The 21375-nt window shown below is 42.1% G+C and overlaps 1 protein-coding gene across 2 annotated transcripts in view; it reads left to right on the top strand.

Moving 5' to 3' along the window:
* TRPC6 (transient receptor potential cation channel subfamily C member 6) overlaps positions 1–21375 on the top strand; it is a 357579-nt gene that overhangs the window by 274911 nt on the left and 61293 nt on the right. The window contains exon 9 of one of the 2 annotated variants that reach the window (XM_029602399.1): positions 13459–14134. The exons of the other annotated variant lie outside the window; for it this stretch is intronic. Coding sequence (XP_029458259.1) covers positions 13459–13479 — 21 coding nt within the window. The 3' untranslated portion in view covers positions 13480–14134. Of the gene's footprint in view, positions 1–13458; positions 14135–21375 lie in introns of those variants that run through there. 2 annotated transcript variants of the gene reach the window in all.

Below are 21375 nucleotides of genomic sequence, written 5' to 3'. Positions count from 1 at the left end.
GGTATCCAATACCCAATGTCTATTTTTCTTATACCAACAAGATCAGGACCAATGAAAAACCCTGTTTGTACTGAAAAAAAATCCATGATATATGGTTTGCCAAGGAAATAATGAATAAATAATATATTATTTTGTGGCTGAAAAATTGAATTCCAAAAACATACCACAAAATTCCTTTGAGCACGGGGCATTTAACAGAACAGCAAGAACCGTGACATGGTGGTGGCTAATCCAGAGGGATACTGGGCTGCATAATAGAATAATAATTCAAATAATAGAAGGACTAGGGGGCATTCCATGAAGTTAGCAAGTAGCACATTTAAGACTAATCAGAGAAAATTCTTTTTCACTCAGCGCACAATAAAGCTCTGGAATTTGTTGCCAGAAGATGTGGTTAGTGCAGTTAGTGTAGCTGGGTTCAAAAAAGGTTTGGATAAGTTCTTGGAGAAGTCCATTAACAGCTATTAATCAAGTTTATTTAGGGAATAGCCACTGCTATTAATTGCATCAGTGGCATGGGATCTTCTTAGTGTTTGGATAATTGCCAGGTTCTTGTGGCCTGGTTTTGGCCTCTTTTGGAAACAGGATGCTAGGCTTGATGGACCCTTGGTCTGACCCAGCATGGCAATTTCTTATGTTCTTATGTTCTTATAATATCGCAGGTTCATGCCATTGGTTACCTTCTCAGTCACAAACCGGCTGGAATCCTCTGGTTACAAAAGAAACTGAAGCCCTGGTTAAGTCTTTATTGCTTATTCTCACCCTGTTCCTTCCAGGGTGTCATAACTGTGCGTTCAAATCCTTTCACTTCAGTTGGTGTGTGGGGCTCAGATAAACAAAGTCCCAGCTATGGGTTCAAATCCTCTCACCCCAGTTGGTAAGATGGGTTTAAACATAGTCCCAGGTTATCCCGGTAGTTTAAAATCTCTATAGCTTTGCTTTATCAAACACAACAGTCTCCAAGTCATATAGTAAGAAAGCAACTTCTTATTTGATCCTCCTGCACGCTGCTCACAGTTGCTTCCTGCACAGCTTAAGGTTGGTTGTGGTCTAAGCTCTTAAGGAACCAGGCCCTACTTCCACCTCCCACCATAGTTTGTGACTCCTTTTTCACTATGGCTGCAACTATATCCATCATCTGTCAGAGTTCACTTAAAGTTCCTGAGCTGCAATCTCCATGAGTGTGTTTTCTTCTGGAGGAGTCTCAACCACTCTTCTCCCAAGTCCATCGGTACTGACTTGTCCTCAAGGCTGCTCAATACCTCCATTGCCTCTGTCTCTTCATCTGGTACTATTAGAGCTGCTTCCTGTTCCTGCCCTGCCCTTCAGACAAACTTTCACCCTTCTTCCACCACATCCAGGGTTTCTCGTCCTCTAGATAGGGTAAAGCCTGGGAAGTTCCTCCCCTCCCAAGCCCCTGTGCCTTCTGGGAGTTGGAGTTTGATTCTTATTCTGATTTCTTTTACATATTAGAACTTCTTCCCAGGTTTTCCTTACAGCCTACCTTCATATACTAACCAGGGAGATATAGGGGTACATTTTAAAACACAGCGCGTGCGTACTTTTGTTCGCACACCAGGCGCGAACAAAAGTACACCGGATTTTATAAGATACGCGTGTAGCCGCGCGTATCTTATAAAATCCAAGGTCGGCGCGCGCAAGGGGGTGCACATTTGTGCAACTTGCACTGCCCATTCCCTCCGAGGGCCGCTCCAAAATCGGAGTGGCCTCGGAGGGAACTTTCTTTCCACCTCCCCCCATCTTCCCCCCCTTCCCCTACCTAACCCACCCCCCCGGCCTTATCTAAACTCCCCCGCTACCTTTGTCGCAAAAGTTACGCCTGCTCAAGGCAGGCGTAACTTTGCGCGGGCCAGGCCGGCTGCCGCGTGCCATGTTCCAGTCCGGGGGCTGGTCCAGAGGCCGCGGCCACGCCCCCAGAATGCCCCACGCCCCCAGAATGCCTACCGCGTCACGCCACCCAACACGCCCCCGATGACGCGCCGACCGCGTCACACCCCCCGACACGCCCACCCCAAGAAAGCCCCGGGACTTACGCGCGTCCCGGGGCTTTGCGCACGCCAGACGCGTATGCAATATAGGCTCGGTGCGCGCAGGGGCGTTTTAAAAAGGGTTACGCGCGTACCTTATGTGCGTAACCCTTTTAAAATCCGGCCCATAATGCCCATCACAATAAACAGAGGAATAACCAGTATGAAAAAGGAGATGATAATGCCCTTATACAATTCCTTTGTGAGGCCTCATCTGGAGTACTGTGTTCAAAACTTAAGAGCTTATCTCAAAAAGTATAGAGACAGGATGGAGGCACCACAGAGAAGGGAGACCAAAATGGTGTGGAAGTCTTCTGAGAAGAGGCTGGAAGAGAGGAGGTGCAGGGGGGATATGATACAGATCTTCAGATTCCTGAAAGGTTTTTATGATGCACTGACTTCAAACCTTTTCCGTTGGAAAGGAAACCATAGAACTAGAGGTCATGAAATGAAACTCCAGGGGAAGACGACTCAGAACCAACATCAGGAAATATTTCTTCACAGAGAGGGTGGTGGATGCCTGAAATGCCCTCCAGGAAGAGATGGTGAGGACAAAAACAGTAAATGAATTCAAAAGGGGGGGGATAAATACTGAATCCCTAGAGGCTAGAGACTGGAAATGAAGAAAAGGTTGCATGGCGTAATCTGCACAGAGCGGCAATTACTACACTTAACAGAAGACATAGGGGTTACTATTGACCATTGATATAGAATTGTGTTTCTGAAAACCTATACTTCGAAAGTATTCAGGTATGACGTAAGATGCTACATTAAATACGTCTGCACGTCCTCATCAAGTATTCTCATTGAGTATACAATTTTTTGGGGTTTCAGACCAATCCAGGGCTTCCAAACCTGTGCTTATGACCCCATAACCAGCCAGGTTTTCAGAATATCCAGCATGAATATATCTGAGATAAGTTTGCATACACTGGAGACCCAGTACATGCATATTAATTGTAGATAACCTGAAAACTCAACTGGCAGTTTGGGAAGCCCCACGTTGCAAAAATGCATTGGAAAGTGGAGAAAAATAATTAATAATAATATCTTAAATTTGGTGTAATGGAACACAGTGGGGTAGATTTTCAAAGGGTTACACACGTAACCCTTTAAAACCTACCCCTGTGCGCGCCGAGCCTATTTTGCAAAGGCTCGGCGGCGCGCACAAGCCCCGGGATGCGTGTATGTCCCGGGGCTTTGAAAAAGGGGCGGTCCAGGGGCAGGGTGTGGATGGACAGGGGGCAGTCCCGAGTCCTCCGGCAAAGCGGCTGTGCCGGGGGTTGGCACGCTGGCAGCTGGCCAGCACGCACAAGTTACTCCTGCCAGAGGCAGGCGTAACTCCTGCAATAATGTTTGGGGGGGATTTAGATAGGGCAGGGGGGTGGGTTAGATAGGGGAAGGGAGGGGAAGGTGGGCGGAGCAAAAGGAAAGTTCCCTCCGAGGCCGCTCTGATTTCAGAGTGGCCTCGGAGGGAACGGCAAAAGCCATTGGGCCTCCCCTAGGGCTCGGCACACGCAAGGTGCACAAGTGTGCACCCCCATGCACGCGCTGAGCTCAGATTTTATTACATGCGCGCGGTAGCACGCGCATGCTATAAAATCGGGGGTACATTTGTGCGCACCGGGTAGCGCGCACAAATGTACCCCGCACGCGTAAGATTAAAAATCTGCCCCAGTGAGTTCTGAAGGTTATACAGAGTAAGAGCAGGGATTAGAATCTAGACATTCTTACTCATTATTTTCCACTATTCACTGTATTATTTACCCTCATGTTTATGATAAATTAAGAAAGTTTTCGATTTTCACAACTCCTTTCTTTGACTTTCAAGGGAAAAGTATGAACAGCTCGCATTATTTGCAATATTCCAAAGCACTTTTAGCATGGGAAATCACACACATTTTTTTTTTCAAAGAAAAACATCATAGCTGTAAGGTATGCATGTTAAAAGCTGCAAGCACTTTGCACCTGTTATTTGTGCAAGTAGCCAAATAGGAAGAGGAAGGGAAATAGCACATGAACATAAGACGGGGAATTTTCAAAGCAGATTAATGAGCATAAATCCACTTTGAAAAAGTGCAGGTATGAGCCAAACTCCCCCCCCCCCCCCACACACACACACACACGCACACAGGGTACATGCACAAAGTTACACCTGCATTAGAGCTGGTGTAATTTTGTGCCCATGTATTTACACATATACTTTTGAAAATCAAAGTATGCATGTATATCCTGATGCTGCTCAAACTCTGCCCACACCCCCAGAACACCTATGTAGTATGTACTGTATATAAAAGTATGTGCAAAATGGTGTTCCATTCAGTCTTTAACACTCACACATTCTAAATGGAGTTATTTTCAAAAGGCCTGACATGCAAAAAATGGGGTTTTATGCACCCAAGTGCCTTTGAAAATCACCCCTTGAAAATCAAATATGCGCATGCTGCTTCCTTCTTGACCTACAAATGCCCTAGGAATGCCTTTTTCAGCCAGGTAAAGTGACACCCACTCTCAAAGTCCACATATCCTTTTAACCAGACATTTGATCTGGCTAAATCCGCTTTGAAAACTGGATTTTTAATATTTCATCTAATTTTATAGCCCACATTATTGGAATTCAGGTACAATAAGTATCTGTCTTTCCAGTGTAATAAAATATTAGTATGATACTTTATCTCACAAATTTCAACTGAATCACTTCTTATGAAAGCGTAAATTCCACTGAATTTAATAATGCGTGGAAAACAAAGATTAACAGAATTCATCAATATTGACTGTTCCATACAACAAATGCAAGCTTGAAAATAAAATAGTTTACCTTAAAAAGACCCAAAATAGTTTCTGTGGATATGAAAACAGGAAAGCCAAGCACTCAAATAATAAATTAGAAAATTACTTCAATTGGTCAAGCATTTTGCCTGCATTACAGTCTCAGGTAAGACCTTCAGCTTTCATTTTATGATTTAATTTTCTGAGTGCTCGACGACGTTCCTCTTTACATGTACATATTACGGTTGCCATTTCAACATTCAGTTTAATTTTGTAATTCTAATACAGGCAACATTATTAAAGACCCATGCAACATCTACTGAGATGATTTCTATCTAGAACTTTTATTTTTTACATCTGTAACTAATTTATTGCAATGTTGAACTTACAGAATCAAAGATATCACCACTGTATGCATTTAATTGGATTATTTCTTTCTTTTGAGAAAACCGAAGCAATAAAAAAAACAAATCTCAGATCATTGTCCAGTGCTTTAGCCTGAGTTGAATTTATCCTTGAGTAAGCTGCAATTTTAAACATTTGTGAAGCCTACAGAACACATCAATCAGCTACCTTGGCAGTAATGCAGAGTTTAAAGAGTCAAAACAAATGGACATTCTGAAACTTGAAAATTAGGGGTATTGGAAGATCCTGAAGCATAAAATTAATGAAATATCATAATGGCTATAAACCTCACTGAATGGTACTACCTGTCATAAAATGTGAGGTAACCTATCACACATCACTTTACATCTTACACTTAAAATAGTTGAAAAGTAGTCCATGCAGTAAAACTCACTAAAATATTTTAGCATGCTTAATGGGTGATGCACAAATATTTTTGCGCCCATAAAAATTCAGACACTATAGCGGATGCACAGTATAAGCATGCAGGCTAAGAATAAACTAGCATGTGCATACAATCAGGTGCATTTTCAAAGGAGTTACACACGTAAATTTTACATACTATTATAGACATTTTCAAAAGGCATTTACCTGCATTAAGTACACTTAACGCGAGTAAATCCTATGGACAATTCAATGGTATATATTGTAGCAATTTTCAAAAGCCACTTAACACAGGTAAAATGCATTTGCACATGTAAAACCCAGTTTAAACGAGAGAGAGAGAGAGAGAGAGAGAGAGAGAGAGAGAGAGAGAGAGAGAGAGAGAGAGAGAGAGAGAGAGAGAGAGAGAGAGAGAGAGAGAGAGAGAGAGACTTGCTATAGTGTCTCTTCCCTAGACAAGTATTTGTATCCCTATGAGAGGCCCACCTAGTAACTCGAGGTGGAGATTAGGTATGAGTGTAGGGGGTTGGGGGCCACTTTGACATTCCACATGAGACGTACGAACAGAACAGTGGTCTCTTGTGAAGATTTGATGGCCTTGGGCAATGTTCTCTCCACCTAGCTTGATGGACACTCTACCTGGGCAACAACTCTCTCTCTCTCTCTCATACTGAAACAGGCTGTCCGTAAACATCGTGCACCGCGATACATACTTGCAATGTAGCCCAAATTGGGTTAATAGCGCGATTTGCGCTAAGAGCGTGTTGCATAGCTGTTATCGCAATTTGCGATACAAATGCTTATTAGCATAAGGTAACACCCCTTTTTGGTATTGCATGCGATACTGTGCGATATTGGAAAATGAGGCCCTTAGTCTCTAAATCCTCCATGCTAAACAGCCCAATGTGAATAGGTTAGTTAGCACATGGAAATTCATCTAGGGTTATCAACTGGCTCCAGATTTTCAGGACACGTTAATCCAGTTTTGGTTTTACCCCATTGCATGCAGTAACTTGTAGTCATGTTTTTCTGAAGAAATGCATAGATAAATCAGAACTATAACTTCTTGCATGTAATGGGATAAAACCAAGACCAGATTAACCTGTCTTGAAAATATGGAGCCAATTAGCAACTCTAGTTTTATCTCCCGTCCCTGATCAAGTCTCATTAGGAAGGCTGAAGCCCTCCACATTGAAGATCAGATCTACCTCCCTCACCAAATCCTATTGCCCTATTATTCAATGACCCTCATCCCCACATGAAGTCCTGAGACTCCCCAATCAACAGTGGGGCAATTCCCTGATCCCTCTTCCAACCCTTACGGAATGTTTCCTTAAATTTCTTTTTCAAAATTTCTCATATTGAATTCTTATTTTTTTTGGAATGTGAGTCTCATGAAATAGGTTCCTCATGTTAATTAGAGTTATACTGCTATTAGTTAGTTACTTCTATTACTGATAAATAGAAAACCAAAGAAGTCTACAGACTCATCAAACTTATAATATATAAAAGCAGAAGATGGGTTCACAGAATTTCTGTATAAAGAACATATGCTGGTGTCATACTTAGGGGGTCATTTATCAAAATGCATTAGAGCGTTAGGGCCCTAACACACGTGATAATACCATACTACATGCAATAAACACCGCATCGGGAAATGCATGTGCAAATTTGGAAATTGTATTCAAGTGGGAGGAGTTTGAGTGGAGTAAATGGAAATGAAGGCTGATCAATGATGCGTGCAATAACATAACACACACTATCATGGGATTTAACTCCAGAAATAACTACACCTTTTTTCTTGGCATTATGCCTGCGATAGCTGTGCCTCACAGCCGAAACAGGATTTATCACAAATCCCATTTTGGTAGAAGAGAGAGAGAGAGAGACAGCCTCTGTGGAGGCCCACTGTTTCTTGAACTTTTTAGACTATTGTAAGAGGGGGCACTAAAAACTCGGGGTGAAGTTTGTGGGATGGTGTGGGTTCTGGGGGGTAATTTTATATGCACAGTCATAGGTACAAACTGTTGCGATCCCGGGTCGTGCCCCGGGATCTCCACTCACCTCCGGCCCGCCGAACTCGAGACTCAGCCGGCCAGGCCTGAAACACGGCCTACTGTGGCATCCCCCCTGTGAGGGAGACACCGCCGGTGATCCGCCGCCGGCCCCGCCCCCTAGGCGCGCACGCAGGGGCTCTCTATTTAAAGGGGCCAGCGTGGGAAAATAGAGGACGCCTCCCTGCTGACGTCAGATGCTGCCGGGTTAGCTGTGCAAGGCACAGCTAGCCAGTGCCTTGCAACGAGGTTGACTCTTCGGAGTAGCTAGTTGTGCTTCCTCCTTCCCGGTTCCTGCTTGTTCCTAACGTCTGATTCCTGGCTCCTAACCTTGCTTCGTTCTTCGACTCCGGCTCCTGCTTCCGTCCCTGGTTTTGGCATCCGATATCTGACTTCTGACTCCCAACCTTGGCTTGTTCCTGGACTTCGGTTTCATCTCTTCCCACTGCCGCAGGTATTTGTTCATCACTGCCCGGAGGGTTCTCCTAACCCACAGCCGCTCGGGTCCTCACGGGCTCCTCTCGGGGGGACCGCATGCTTCCAAGGGTGAAGTCTCTTCTGACCTCCTGGGCGTCTTCTCATCATTGGATTACCTCGGCAGGCTGCTCTCCTGATCCTTGGTCACCTAAGACCAAGAGGCCCGGGTCCCTACGGGCTCCTCCTGGGGGGACCTCGGGCTTCCAGTGGTGAAGCCATTTTCGAAGTCTCTCCTCAGTGCCGCCTCCCGGCTGCGACGCCCACTTTGGGTATCCACAGCACGTCACCTGCAGTCTCAGCTGGCCCAAGGGTCCACGAACATAACACAAACAGCACAATTACCATCAGTGAAGATTTAATGAGATTTGGAGTGATGAAAGGATCTTTCTACCTAGCTTGATTGCAGCTAGGTAAATACTGTATCAAGCTAGAGAGAACATAGTACAAATCCACATTTCTTTCACCTTTCATCACTCCAAATCACATTAAATCTTCACTGATGGTTACTGTGCTGTTTCTACCTATGACTGTGCATGTAAAACTTTCCCCCAAAACCCAAATCAACCCACAAACCTCACCCGAGTTACTAGTGCCCCCTCTTACAGTGGTATCAATAGTTGACTTTTTTGTTACCCTGTATAGAGGTTTTCTCTCGCTCTCTCTCTCTCCCCCCCCCCCCCAAATGCAATAAAAACCTGTATGTAACCATGCCCCCTTTTATATCACAGGCTCTATTTCTGCTATATTTAATAGCAGTTTGATGAATATAGTCCTTAGTGTGAAGCAGCCTTTGGAGTTCGGCAAGTGCACAATCATATAATCACTTACCAAACTTAATCTGTGTAACAATATTTTTTATGTTTGACACCTTTCTCCTTTTTTACTTTTTCTAATGCAATTAAAATGATATAGCAGCTGCTCAGAAATGTTTTCACAAAGGCAATTACAGATTGGTCCCCAACCAATTAATAATCTCCAATTTATGAACTTATCATATCTCTGTATATCAAAAAAGTCTTGCTAGATTAAGATATTGAAGTACTTATAGCATTGTTCGCTCTTTCTGAGAGGTCATGGGGAATATAGTCAAGCCTGACACTGTCAGTGTTTCCACATAGTTCTTGTCTGCATCAGGGGCCAAACTTATGATAGTAGAGATGGTTCTGTAGGAAAAGACAACCATGTAAAATAATGTCATTAAGAGTCTTACCAGCCAATGTTATTATTATTATTTATTTATTTCTTTTATATACCGACATTCAATCGAGATATCACATCGGTTTCCAGATAACCAAGGGAATAGGGCGTAGTCCGCCCTATTTTACAAAAAACAATTATAACATATTATAACAGTGGTACATGGAACAAAAGGTTATAGGATATAACAAAAGGTTATAGAAAATAACATATGTACATGAATGTGTTGTTGATAAAATAAAATTGGGATAAGGGACTTGTTGGGTAGGTAATTTAGGAATAGAGGTGGGGGGGATGAGGGAAGGGAGGGGGGAAGGTGGGGGTGGGAGGAAGTAGCGGAGTGAGGGATTCAGGGGGGTGAGAAGACTTGAGTATGGGATGAGGTGGGTTGCGTTCGGGCAGGTTAAGGGTCGGGTGGGAAGGCTTTTAAAAACAGCCATGTTTTTAGGTGTTTTTTGAAGGTTTGCAGTGATGGTTCATTTCTGAGACAGGTGGGGAGGGTGTTCCATAGGGTGGGTCCCGCTATTGTTATGGCTCGTTTGCGGGTTGCGTTGAGGTGTGCAGATTTGAGATTGGGGATGGCTAGGAGGCCAGTGTTGGTGGATCTGAGGGTTCTTTGTGTGGGGTGTGGATGTATTGCGTTGTTTAGCCAGTTCATTTTGTTGTTGTGTATTTTTTTGTGCATGAGGGTGAGTGTTTTGTAATGGATTCTTTGTGTGATGGGTAGCCAGTGGAGTTCTTTGAGGGTAGGTGTGATGTGGGAGGATTTTTTGTTGTTGGTGATGATTCTGGCGGCGGCATTTTGTAGAACTTGGAGGGGTCTGATGTGGATTTCTGGTAGGCCGATGAGAAGGGAGTTGCAGTAGTCGAGTTTTGAGAGGATAATTGATTGAAGGACTGTTCGGAAGTCGTGCGCTTGGAGAAGGGGTTTAAGTTTTTTCAGGGTTTGGAGTTTGAAGAATCCATCCTTAATTGTATTGGAGATGTGTCGTTGAAAGTTGAGTTGGCTGTCAATTGTTACTCCTAGGTTTCTTGTGGATGGAGTGAGTGAGATTTGTGAGATCTGTGGCACTCCCGTGTTGATTGAGGTTCCTGGGTGGTTGGAGGGGGTGCACTTGAGGGGATAAGAGGGACGGTCATCGTGGATGTGAAGGATTTCTGTTTTGGCTTGGTTGAGGCATAGTGATAGTTGGGATAGTAATTGGGACAGATTTGAGCTGAGGTTGTTCCATTTTTCCATGGTGAGTTGGATGGACTTGTTTATGGGGAGAAGTATTTGTATGTCGTCTGCATAGACGAAGTAGGTGAGGTTTGTATCTGAAAGGTATTTGCATAGTGGGAGGAGGTAAATGTTAAAGAGGGTTGAGGAAAGGGAAGAACCCTGTGGGACCCCATGTGTGAGGGGCACTTGAGAGGATTCGGATGAGTTTGTCTTGACGATGTAGGATCTGTTTGAGAGGTAGGATTTGAACCATTTGATTGTGGTGTCTTGAAGACCAATTTCTTTAAGTCTGGCGAGGAGTGTTCTGTGATTGATGGTGTCAAAGGCGGCTGATATGTCGAGGAGTATCAGGAGGAACGATTTGCCTTTGTCACGGCCTCTGAGGATGGTATCAGTAAGGGAGAGGAGGAGGGTTTCAGTGCTGAGGAATTTTCTGAAACCGTGCTGTGCTGGCTGAAGAACATTATGGGTTTCAAGGTGGTCTGTGAGTTGGTTGTTGACTGTTTTTTCTATGATTTTTGCTAGGAATGGGAGGTTAGAGACTGGTCTGTAGTTTGCTGGGTCTGATTTGTCGAGTTGAGGTTTTTTGATGATTGGTTTGATGATGGCATTTTTGAGTTTTTCTGGGAAGATTCCTTGTTCGAGGGATAAGTTGATGATGTAGGTTATTGGTTTGACAATGATCTCTCTGATGAGTTTTAGGGTTTTGACGGGGATGGGGTCTAATGGGTGGGATGCAGGGTTGGTTTTTTTTGATGATGGGTTCGATTTCTGTAGAAATGTTTGTTAAGGCCTCATCCTTAAAAGAACTGAATTCCTTTACATCCTTAAAAGAACTGAATTCCTTTACAAATTGCAGCGAAACCTTTCAATACCATAAAAGCAGCCAATAAAGGAGGAGCTATGGTGGTTCTAAATACAACTTTGTCAGGGAATATTGACAATTATCTGATACTGTTTTTTTATTGCTCCTTATTGTCTGATCCTACAGGTGAAATTAAAAGGATAGAACAAATTCTATCGGAAGCCTTCCACAGAAGGTGGATCACCAAGAGAGAATTCAGACTTTTACAAGTGAATTATGCAATATGTCCTATTTTTTATGTACATCCTAAAGTACATAAAATTTTAGTGAACCCTCCAGGCCGACCCATTGTAACTATCCTCTCGTGGATCTCTCTTAGAACCAGTGTCAACATTTGTGGATCAGTTTTTGAGAGAATATGTACCTGTCCTTCCCTCCTATGTCTGTGACTATACACACTTTATGTCAATTCTTGAGGATTTGGTAGGCCCCTTTCATTACATAATATTGGTAACCTGTAATATTATTTTCTATATGCAAACATCCCTCAGGATGAGGCCTTAACAAACATTCAATAAATTCTTGATACTAGAAGAGTTCAAGTCCGAGTGCCTACTACTTTTTTGGTACAACTTGTCACCATAGCATTATGTGAAAATTTTTTCAGTTTTGTCTGGATTTTTGACCAACACAAAAAGGGGACAGCCATGGGCTGCACCATGGCACCAGATATTACCAACTTATACACTGGTGATTTTGAAACAAAATGGTTAACAGACTTCCCTTTTAAACAACATATCTTTTTATGGAAACAATAAATTGACGACATACTGGTGTTATGGAAGGGCAATAATCACAGCCTACAACAGTTTGGATTAATTTGTGTAATCAACACTTACAGTTTACTTACACCTATAGTCATTAACTATTCTGTTTCCTTTTTGGATGCAACTATTTCATTGACATTCGAGAATTTTGTCTTTTCTATATTCTGAAATCCAATTGATAGAAACACACTATTACATTTTTACAGCTGTCATCCTAAACATCTATGCACTAACTTACTAGTTGGACAATTTCTGAGTCTTAAAGACACTTTTTTATATCAGGCAGAAGACATGCAATTGCAGTCTATCCAACGCAATTACCCACTGTGTGTGATACAGAAAGTTTATAAGAGAACTTGTTGGGCCAACCATTAATGGCTGTTGACACTACATAAGAAAGTACAGGAATCTAAAATAGTATGTGTGTTACCATATATATCTGAAATATATTAAGTCCAGCGAATTGTAAGAAAATACTGGCATGTCCTTGGTGTTCATTCAATTTTTCAGCATCCCCTTACTTTCACTTTATAAAAAGCCAGCAACCTTTAAGACAGTTTGGTACATTCTACATTCTATACCTATAATAGTGTTTCATGTCAACAATATAATGTCTGTCAGTTAGCCTTTGAAGGTCATATATTACGGTTTCCAGGATACAAGCCATACATTTTGAAGCAATCGCCCACATGTAAATCTAAAGGAATCATTTACATCATTTGGTACCATGCATATTGCTTTACATTGGAAAAACTACATGAGCTATAGGCACCCACGTTAAAGAACATTTGAGCTGTATACGTAGACAACAACATGAAGAACCTCTAGTATCTCATTGGTGTCAGCTTTCCATTCTACAGATGATCGAAAGTTTTCAATTCTATTACAGTTGTCTCCAAACAAAAGAGGTGGTGATTTTAATTAATAGCTGACACAACATGAACATTTTATTTATAATTCTGACACAGTTATTCCACATGATCTCAAAAAAGAAGAAGAATGGTCTATATTTTATTAAGAACAGATTATAAACAATCTATCAAGTCCCTTCTATCAGATCCTAGCTGTGTGCATACCTGTGATGTAGCGAGTATAACTGAACCTTATTGAAATAGAAGGTCCATGACATCAGACTCCTCTGAAGTCCTATGGTAGTCATACTGAAGTATCTCTGAAACTGTAGTTCATATTGGAATTCAGTTCTTTTAAGAACACATTGGCTGGTAAGACACTTAACAACATTATTTTACATGGTTGTCTTTTCCTATAGAATAATCTCCAACTATCATAAGTTTGGCCCCTGGTGCAGTCAAGAACTATGTCAAAACACTGGCAGTGTTGGGCTTGACTATATTCCCAATGACTTCTCGAAAAGAGTGAACAATGCTATAAGATAAGTACTCGTATATCTTAATCTAGCAAGACTATTTTTGATATACAGAGATATGATAAATTCATAAATTGGAGATTATTAATTGGTTGGAGACCAATTTATTAATTTGGTTGCTTAAATAACAGTAGAGATTTACAGTAAGTATTTGTGCAGTAAACATTTAATAATATTTAGTGATTATACAAGAAGATTACACCTTCACTATTGCTACTCTGTTTTCCAGCACATTTACACTCATTCCAGTTATCCTTTTCCACTTGTTTGCAATTTTAAGAAAATAACATTATTATTCATAGGATAGCAAGATTCTAAAGTTAGAGCATTTTTTTTCTCACTACTTTATTTTTAACCTCACTGTCATCTCCACTCTTCCTTCACATTTTATTCTAAAAGTGCTAAAACTAGCCTGAGGTGGCTAAAAAACATGGGCATTATTAATATGAAAAATTCTAACCTCTAGAAAATGATACAGTGCGTGTCATTTTATACTTCTCTTTCTTAGTGCTCATCTGTATTCTAAGCATTTTTAACTTTAGTCTCAATGGTTTGTGGATTTTTATTTTAGGTAAGCTTTTATCTCACTTCCACAGCTATATCCTAGATTTTCATGGGTAAACTCCTCGCTGTATCCTAATCCATGAAAATCTAGGATACAGCAGTGGAAGTGTAGTTTTTGTAAGAAGAGGAAGGTGTTTTACCTGTGAAGATACAGCAGGATGGGAAAATATGGACAATTTTGGTGAACAGTGGGGTAAAATATTTTGGGGTGGTTTTAGTAAGATCTGGTGATAGAATTAAAATTAAAATTGAAAGTTGGATATTATGTATTAGGGACATAGTATGATGTGATTTAATAATGTGAATGTGGAGTTATTGTATGTTGCTGGTGTTTTATTTTTTCTTTTTTGTGATCTTGATTATGCATGTTCAGTTACCTGTTGAGTATACTGGATCAAGCAGGATGTACATTCTTTAAATAAAATGCATAAGGCATTAATCATCCACACATACCTTGAATTTCTTACACCCAATATTTAGCATATTGGCCAACTCTACACATACATATAAGAAAATAATACATGCATACCCCACTATAAAAAGTCACTGTACTTTGCTTACATTACATAAATGTACACGTGTACAGGTTCCATGGTAAAACGTTTATAAAAATTACATGTAATATTTTATATGTGTAACCCCTGCGATGGTTGAACCCAATTAACAGGTTCCAGAGGCCATTTCTCTTATATAATGTGTATTTTCCAGGATTTATTTATTTTATTTTATTTTATTTATATTCCACTTTTCAGCACTTCAAAGCAGATTACATTCAGGTATTGTGGGTATTTCCTTTGCAAGGGGAAAGATAACTTTGCCAAACTTTAAATCTCAATTCGATGTACTGTATGATGAAATAATTTCTTTACATCTGAATTGATTCACTTTAGTTGATACGAGTGATTTAAGTAAGTTTGTGACTTTCAGTCTTTCTTTAGATATTAAAACCAATTGAGGCACCTTTTTAGGTCAGTGACTTCTCCTAGTCTTTATTATAGCAATTTAATTTAATTTTTAAATGGATTTACTTCTTCCCTCCCATTGAATATAGGGCAAATTAGTGGCTTCCCTCCAAGTGTTGTAAAGTATCAAAGATGGAATTTATTTTACACAGTCATTTTTATCTCCTTCCTCCTCCTTGTAGCTTTCTCCTTAAAACTCTTCAGTTTCTCACTGTACCCGAAAGGCACAAGTCATGAGGGATAAGAACATAAGAACATGCCATTCTGGGTCAGACCAAGGGTCCATCAAGCCCAGCATCCTGTTTCCAACAGTGGCCAATACAGGCCATAAGAACCTGGCAAGTACCCAAAAACTAAGTCTATTCCATGTTACTGTTGCTAATGGCAGTGGCTATTCTCTAAGGGGTAGATTTTAAAAAAATGCGCGTTCGCGCACTTTTGTTGGCGCACCAGGCGCCAACAAAAGTACGCTGGATTTTATAAGATACGCGCGTAGCCGCGCGTATCTTATAAAATCCTGGATCGGCGCGCAGCCTGCCTCCGTTCCCTCCGAGGCCGCTCCGAAATCGGAGCAGCCTCGGAGGGAACTCTCTTTCGCCCTCCCCTCACCTTCCCCTCCCTTCCTCTACCTAACCCACCCCCCGGCCCTATCTAACCCCCCCCCTACTTTTGTCCACGGATTTACGCCTCCCGGAGGGAGAAGTAAATCCACGCGCGCCAGCGGGACGCAATCCGGGGGCGGTTCCAGAGGGCGCGGCCACGCCCCCGGACCGCCCCGGGCCGAAACCACGCCCCCGGGCCCGCCCCTGACAAAAAACCCCGGGACTTACGCGAGTCCCGGGCCTCTGTGCGCACCGGCAGGCCTATGGAAAATAGGCGCGCCGGCGCACAAGGCCCTGCTCACGTAAATCCGGGCGGATTTACGCGAGCAGGGCTTTTAAAATCCGCCCCTAAGTGAACTTAATAGCAGGTAATGGACTTCTCCTCCAAGAACTTATCCAATTCTTTTTTAAAAACAGCTATACTAACTGCACTAACCACATCCTCTGGCAACAAATTCCAGAGTTTAATTGTGCGTTGAGTAAAAAAGAACTTTCTCCGATTAGTTTTAAATGTGCCACATGCTAACTTCATGGAGTGCCCCCTAGACTTTCTACTATCCGAAAGAGTAAATAACCGATTCACATCTACCCGTTCTAGACCTCTCATGATTTTAAACACCTCTATCATATCCCCCTCAGCCGTCTCTGAGGAGGGATATGATAGAGGTGCAGGCAAAAACAATTGTTTTCATTATTTGGTTCATTTTTGGGAGGTATTTTTCCCCTTGAATTTTGGTTCACGGATTGCTTGATTCATTTGATTCATGTGAAAAAAATAAAGCAATTAAAAAAAAAAGGGGGGCTAAAAAACAAAAACTAGGCCTCACTCCCACCACCTCTGAAAAATGCTGGGACAAGTATCCCTCCCCCAGGCCCTCACTTACCAGGTCTGGTGGGGATCCGCCAGTGGTGACTAGGCTGAAGTCTTGGACTTGCATAGGCTGAGGCCTCGGTAGGTCACCATGGCCTCAGCCTACTATTGTACAAAGTCCTGATTTTTGAATACTTGCTTTCAGATTTTCTCTGAATTCCATGTCCCTCCCGATGCAGCCTCGGTGAAACACGAGTCCATGTCGGGGGACCCCTACTGAAATAGTGATTCTCTGATACAGTGGAGTTGCCGTTTGAAAAAGGTTAAATAAAACACAACCTATTCAAGATTAATATGGACTATGATATTTTGTCTGCACTCTGCGTTATACTTTGACTCAGCCTACTCAATGCCATCTTGACCTAGGCCATAGCTCAAACCCAGGCCCAACACCGCAGCCCAGCCCAGAGCTGGGTTCTGATGCTGGGGCCTCAGCCTAGGCTCGGACCTGATGCTGTGACCTGACCTAGAAGCTGGGTCCTGATGCCTGGTCCAGGCCTGGGAGCTCCGCAGTCCATCTTCCTTTTTCAGCTCTTCAGTGCCAAATGATGGGCGTCTGCTGGGGTCACGCTAGAGTTAATTAACTCCGGCATATTCACCCCAGAGGATGGCGCCATTTTGATGTACGGCATTGTCTGACCTCTGCTTTGGGCCTCAGCCTATGCCCTAGTCAAGGCCCCGGCTTCGGGCCTAGACCTAGGCCCATTGCATTTCTTTAAAACGAAATGACCAGTAGTAAAGTTACTCAGGTAACATGGCACATGTTGCCATGTTCAACCGTGCAAAATTCAGGGGTTATGTTGACCCACATACTTCCTGGCTTCTTAAAATTCACATGAGGCTGTTTTTGTGCGAGCAATGTTTTTAAAATCTACCTGTTAGGGTCGTCTACTTTGTTACAGATCTTAATGTTATCTGCAAAAAAACAAACTTTTTTCTACTAATCCCTCTACAATATCATTCATGAAGATATTGAATAGGGACCTCAGAGACTTTATATCTGTAGACCCCTAATAACGTTTTTTTTCTTCACAATGAACTTAGTTTACCATAAACATCTGTTGCCTATCACTCAACCAGTTTCTAAATCCAGTTAACTACCTTGGGACCTACCCCTAAACTGCTTAGTTTTTTTTTATAATCCTCCTATGCAGGACAGTATCAGAGATAAATCCAGGGCTCAATTTGATCAATTTTTCTGGTTACCCAGTTAAAGGAATTGATCGGATTTGTTTGAAAATAATTCTTTCAGAGAAAGCCATGCTGACACATCCTGCAACCTGCTGGATTCAAGGTGCTTCACTATCCTTTCCTTTAGTAGAGTCTTCCTTAATTTTCCCACCAAAGAGATGAGACTAATCAACCCATTGTTTCCAAATCTTCTCCCTATTGCCACTTTTTTGAAGTGGGCAACATCCATCCAACTACTATTTGCACCCATACCAACTATTGGTGGTTCCTTTCTTATTGCTTCTTTATTAAATACTGAGCAAAAAAAAATATATTTGTTTATTTTTTCTGCTTTATCTTTGTCACTTCCACACATTTCTCCTTTTCCTTTTTAGTCTTACAGTCTCACTTCTGCCATTCCTCCTTTCACTGTCTTGTCCTCTTAAGAGATGCATGTCAACCAGTGAAGTTTAAAATGATATCTGCACACATATAAAACTGTGGTTATCTTTATTATAAAATTCTATATTGAAAAGATACAGTTGTAGTGTGTAGTTCTGCAGTCAATGGGGGACGAGAGAGAGAGAGAGAGAGAGAGCAACTGTTTTCCTATTCCACCTATATTGCGTGTCCATGATGCATATTTTAATCAAGTTTATCTTGACTTTAAATTTTAAAAAAGTATCACCCTTTGGTTACTATTGAAGGTGGGAAACAACCAGCTTCCTAAAGCCAACACAAGCTGTTAAGCCATAAAATGATTAGTGTGACTAATATAAACATGTAGGACAAATGTAAACACCATGACTGTATTTTGGCAAGCAGGATAAGAAAAATATATAAAAGATTCTTACATAATACTTAAAGAATCATCCATAAATTAACTCCCCTGCCCCCCAGTTAGTCAATTTTTGGGCTAGATTTTAAAAGCCCTGCGCGCCGGCGCGCCTATTTTGCATAGGCCGCTGGCGCGCGCAAAGCCCCAGGACGCGCATAAGTCCCGGGGCTTCGTAAAAGGGGCAGCAGGGGGCGTGTCTGGGGGGCGTGCCGGCAGTCTTGGGATGGGTCTGGGGGCGTGGCGATGGTTCGGGGGCGGGTGGGGGCGGTCCTGAGTTCCTCGGCACTGCGGCCTGTGCCGGGGGATGCCGAGGCGGAGCACAACAAAAGGTAGGGGGGGATTTAGGTAGGGCTGGGGGGTGGGGTAGATAGGGGAAGGGAGGGGAAGGTGGGGGGATGTGGAAGGAAAGTTCCCTCTGAGGCCGCTCCGATTTCGGAGCAGAGGCTGCTCCGAAATCGGGCAGGCTGTGCGATTTCGGAGCAGAGGCTGCTCCGAAATCGCACAGCCTGCTCCCTTCCCTCCGAGGCGGAGGGAAAGGAGGCAGGCTGTGCGGCTCGGCGCACGCAGGCTGCCGATTTTGCGCAGCCTTGCGCGCGCCGACCCCGGATTTTATAAGATACGCGCGGCTACGTGCGTATCTTATAAAATCTGGCATACTTTTGTTGGTGCCAGTTGCGCCAACAAAATTACGCGCGTGCGTACTGTTTTAAGATCTACCTCTTTTTGTTTACACCTTTGTTCAGATATTTTGGAGTTTGAACAATAATCAAAAGGAATGAGCGTGAGATTAATTAAGCTCTGGAATTCGTTGTCAGAGGATGTGGTGAAAGCTAATAGTATAGATGCATTTATAAAAGGTTTGGACAAATTCCTGGAGGAAAAGTCCATTAACCATTATTAAGGTAGAGAAATCCACTGACTATTCTTGGGATATGCAGCTTGGAATCTGCCTATCCCTTGAGATCCTGCCAAGTTTAATGTTTACTATTATTATTATTATCATTATTATTTATTATCTTTTTTGTTCCCTCTCCACTTGTTAATTGTAAACCGACATGATGCGATATTCATCGCGAATGCCGGTATAGAAAAACTTTAAATAAATAAATAAATAAATAAATAAATAAATAAATAAATATAAGTACTTCTGACCTGACTTGGCCACTGTTGGAAACAGGATACTGGGCTTGATGGACATTTGGTCTGACCCAGTATGGCAAGTCTTATGTTCTCAATTACTGGAATATCTGTTTTGTTGCTTCAGAAATCTGTATAAATGAACTTTGTACTTTGATCAAGACATTCTTTTTCATATTATTCAGAAATCTAATGATCCTGATATGCTTACAAACTATATCCTACTCTGTTTTATTTTGGCACCAGATTATCAATTATGGGAAAAGGTGGGAGTTCGCTATTAGTTACTTAATAGGTTCCAAAAACTGGAAAAAGTATTATAACCCAGAACACCCCTAAAACTGGGTTTATGCATATTATCATTCAGGAAGAGTCAGGATGATTCTTATGGAGAGTATCAGTACTGGCTTGCCTTCTGTTCAGTGTGGGTGATAAAGGCAGTATGGTCTGTGGTATATTTGTTCTCTAAGTCCAAATTTTGTAGTTGATCCAAATTAGCACTGGAACCAATTAGCTGGCAAGTAGAGAATATCCCTGACTATTGGAAAGCTAACAAGTTATAACAAACTTTCGCAATGAGTCATGTCTGAGTAATACAGAGGTTGTGATAGATTTGGATTTTAGATTTAATTACTTGCCTTTTCAAATCCAAGGTTAAGGTGAGTTATAAAGTCAGGTAGAATAAATAGGTAGGTGCTTCAAGGGCTTACAATCTAAGGGGGTGATTTAGTAAACTGTGTTAGGATTTTCCTACAGAGCAAACAGCATTTACTGTGCAATAATTAATGGTATTTCTGTGCAATAATTAATGGTATTATTATTCATAACCCAGTGCAGTGCGAGTATGGCAATGAGCTGATCTGTATGCATTTAATAGTAAATGCTAACTTTCTCCGGAAGCATTGGGAAGCTAATGTACTTCCCAATGCTCCCAGGGATTACCTTAAAGGGCTGACTGGCCCAAATATGTCTCCTGCCGGTTGTGTTAAAATCCCTGGGGTCTTGAGGGAGCCTATCCCAACCCACTCTGACCGTTCTTGCAACCCTAAAAATCAAATACCCCAAAAAAAAAAAAAAAAGTCTAAAAATCAAATACCCAGCCTTATACCTATCACCTATTTCCTTAGCCAACATTTGGCTCCGTAGCATTTACGTTATGTTATTAACCCCATATATCTGTATCCAAGTTCCTGCTACCTGTTCATTGTAAGACATTAACTTGTCAATGTTTCTGTTTAGAATGTAAACCGAATTGATCAGTAACTCTGTTATTGGAAAGTCGGTATATAAAAGTGCAAAATAAATAAATAAATAAACCCTGGTGGTCAAAATGTAAAAAAAATATATATTTTAAATCCCCATCCTTGGCCCCCTACCCCTCCTTCCCAAATACCAGTCCCATTTGTCCAAAAACTAACCCCAAGCCTCCTGTCTCCCCAGCCCATGCCTTCAACTCCCCTTCACAATACCTGAAGATCCATGGTAGGCTACAGGGGTCTGGACCACCCCCTAGGATTTCAGGCCTGAACTGCCATTTTCAAAATGGTACCAACTGGCCTCCATGGTACCAGCCGGCACCATTTTGGAAATGGTGGCAGCAAGCCTGGAGATCTAGGTGGCACTTTAGGCCCCAGTAGACTACCAGAGAACATAAAA

This window comes from Rhinatrema bivittatum, chromosome 5 (genome assembly GCF_901001135.1).
Source record: "Rhinatrema bivittatum chromosome 5, aRhiBiv1.1, whole genome shotgun sequence".
NCBI lineage: Eukaryota > Metazoa > Chordata > Amphibia > Gymnophiona > Rhinatrematidae > Rhinatrema > Rhinatrema bivittatum.
Note: the sequence above shows the minus strand (reverse complement) of the source record. Positions and strands in the feature narration are given on the sequence as shown.